Source organism: Homalodisca vitripennis, chromosome 1 (genome assembly GCF_021130785.1).
Source record: "Homalodisca vitripennis isolate AUS2020 chromosome 1, UT_GWSS_2.1, whole genome shotgun sequence".
NCBI classification, from domain to species: Eukaryota; Metazoa; Arthropoda; class Insecta; order Hemiptera; family Cicadellidae; genus Homalodisca; species Homalodisca vitripennis.
Window position 1 is genome coordinate 188,283,894 of NC_060207.1, and position 2,318 is coordinate 188,286,211.

At 39.7% G+C, this 2,318-nt stretch overlaps 1 protein-coding gene across 1 annotated transcript; it reads left to right on the top strand.

The window, feature by feature from the left end:
• Positions 1-1,009: 1,009 nt before the first annotated feature.
• On the top strand, positions 1,010-2,053 carry LOC124355873 (venom allergen 5.01-like). The gene has a single exon (XM_046807031.1). It carries the CDS (start codon positions 1,097-1,099, stop codon positions 1,961-1,963), a length of 867 nt encoding a protein of 288 aa, XP_046662987.1. The 5' UTR covers positions 1,010-1,096; the 3' UTR covers positions 1,964-2,053.
• Positions 2,054-2,318: the final 265 nt, after the last annotated feature.

Genomic DNA, 2,318 nt, shown 5'->3' on the forward strand with positions numbered 1-2,318 from the left:
GGGAGGGTAATGCAACGCAAGAGTATGTTGAAATCAGACCTACTTTTATTAATTGACTTTCACTCTATTATTTTCTTTTTACTGTTGTAATAATCTACATGTTTAAATATGTGTAATTTTAAATCTCAAATGGTTCAACTCAGCTTGTACACAAATGTATGTACTATCCCCTTTGCCATAGTGGTTACCCATAAGACCAATGCAAAAAATATTGACCATCGCTCAGCCAAATTCCATGGAGCTCAATTATGGAATTTAGTGTTGCTAATACGTAAGTGAAGCTTCGTGCAAAATTTAAGTATATAGGTCAGTCGTTTTTGAGATTTCGAGAGGATAGACAGAAAAGAAATCTTCCCGGTTCCACGCGGTACTGGCTACTAAAAAGCTGCTCTGTTCTCTGTTCTCGAAGTGGGCTATATAACTAATGGACGAGGGGCGTGCCCTGGACTCACACCTTTTCAAATGCAATCATCATTACAGAAGATGATCTAACAGTTCCGTCATCGTTTTTTGGTGGGGAATGATGAATCAAGCATACCGGAATGATTCCCTCTTTGGCAAAAGGAAAAACAACATAAAGTTACAGATAGATCGTCGTAGCGTAGTAAAGTGGGTACGAAGTTGTGGGAAATTGTTGGCTACTAATTGTATTAATCGTTTGCTACGAAATGTTACAGAATACCTCTGGGATTGTGCTGAAGAAATAATAAACCATGTTGAAAAAGAAATACAACTAAACTATTTTGTTTATATTATATTTAACTTCAATGCCAAATTATACGCCGTGTCCGTGTGTGAAGTTCTCTTATCTGTGTATAATCAAAATTAGGCTTGCTCGTAATTGCTGATGGATCCAAAGAGAATTTGCGGTAGACGTATACGGTGTAGCTGCTCTAAGACTGTCTGTAGGTATGGTTCTAAGACAGTATGAGTACATATGTTGGGAATAATCCACAACCAACTAACTGTCCATGCATAGGCGATTTTAAACATAAAAATCAGCTGATAAAACCCAACACGAAATAGATAAAAATTGTTGTTTTAGGTTAAAGTAGCCATAAAATCAATACAAACACAATCGGGACCTAATTATAATATGCCATTGGCCGAATTATTAACATTGATTATATTATGTGAGGTAGTAAAATTATTTGAAATCCATAGTTTCGACTACTGTGATATAAAAGATTGCAAACCGAGAGATCACACTATGTGCAAATATCCCCCTCACAAACCGGATTGTGACTTGGAGCATTCTGGTCTGTCCACCAAGCATCGGAAGAAAATCCTGAATTTGCACAACAAGTTGAGACAGAAGGTCGCTCGCGGGGAGGAGGATGGCCAGCCTCCTGCCGCGGATATGATGAAGCTGTCGTGGAACAACGAGGCGGAGGATATCGCCCAGAGGTGGTCCGAGAGGTGCCAGAAAGGCCATGACTCTTGCAGAATTATGATGGACGGTACGAGCGCAGGCCAGAACGTGGCAGCTCTAACTTCAAACACATCCGACAGGACACTAACTGTCACCCGTTGCTTCAACTCGTGGTACGAGGAGGTAAAGTACGTTACGAACAGTACGATCCATAAATTCAACTCCAGTTATGTTGATAACGGTACCGCCATCGGAGACTACACCGCCCTTGTCAACTCCAAAACCAAGCAGATAGGGTGTGGCTACGTGGAAAGGTGCGCTGAAAAAGAGGTATTCCACGATGTTATCCTAGTCTGCAATTACGTGCCGTCCGGGAACGTGTTGAATGAGGCGGTCTACAAGGAGGGGGACCACTCCACCGCCTGTCCTGAAGGATCTGTGCGCAGTATGAGATATCCTGGACTCTGTACTGACGAAAAAGACGAGTATGAAGATGTACCCAAGCGATCATGGGCAATACGTCTTCATCCACCCTTTAACCCTTTTGTTCTCCCCTTGATATGCTTACATATTGTTTTAAAACGTTCCTAGGAAAATTAACGTAGAAAAATTGATAATCTCTTGGATTGAATCTGAAGATCTTATCCATTAAATAAAACCAGGATCTGTGGTGAAGCGTTATTTAGAGTTAATTTTATATAATCCTCTTTATCCCATCCAAAATGATGTAAATGTCCAATCTTAGAGTATCAAAAGCCGGCTGTACTGGAAGTCTTTTTCATTCAAGCTTCATAAGAACAATATTACCTCTCATGCACTTTTACAATCTTATTTCTAGTCGCAGAATTATGGGAGGTCTCACTCATTTTTAACACATTATTAATTAATACTATTCCAGACTTTTTAGGTTAAAAAAACTACTCATACAAAACTTAAAAAATTTTAC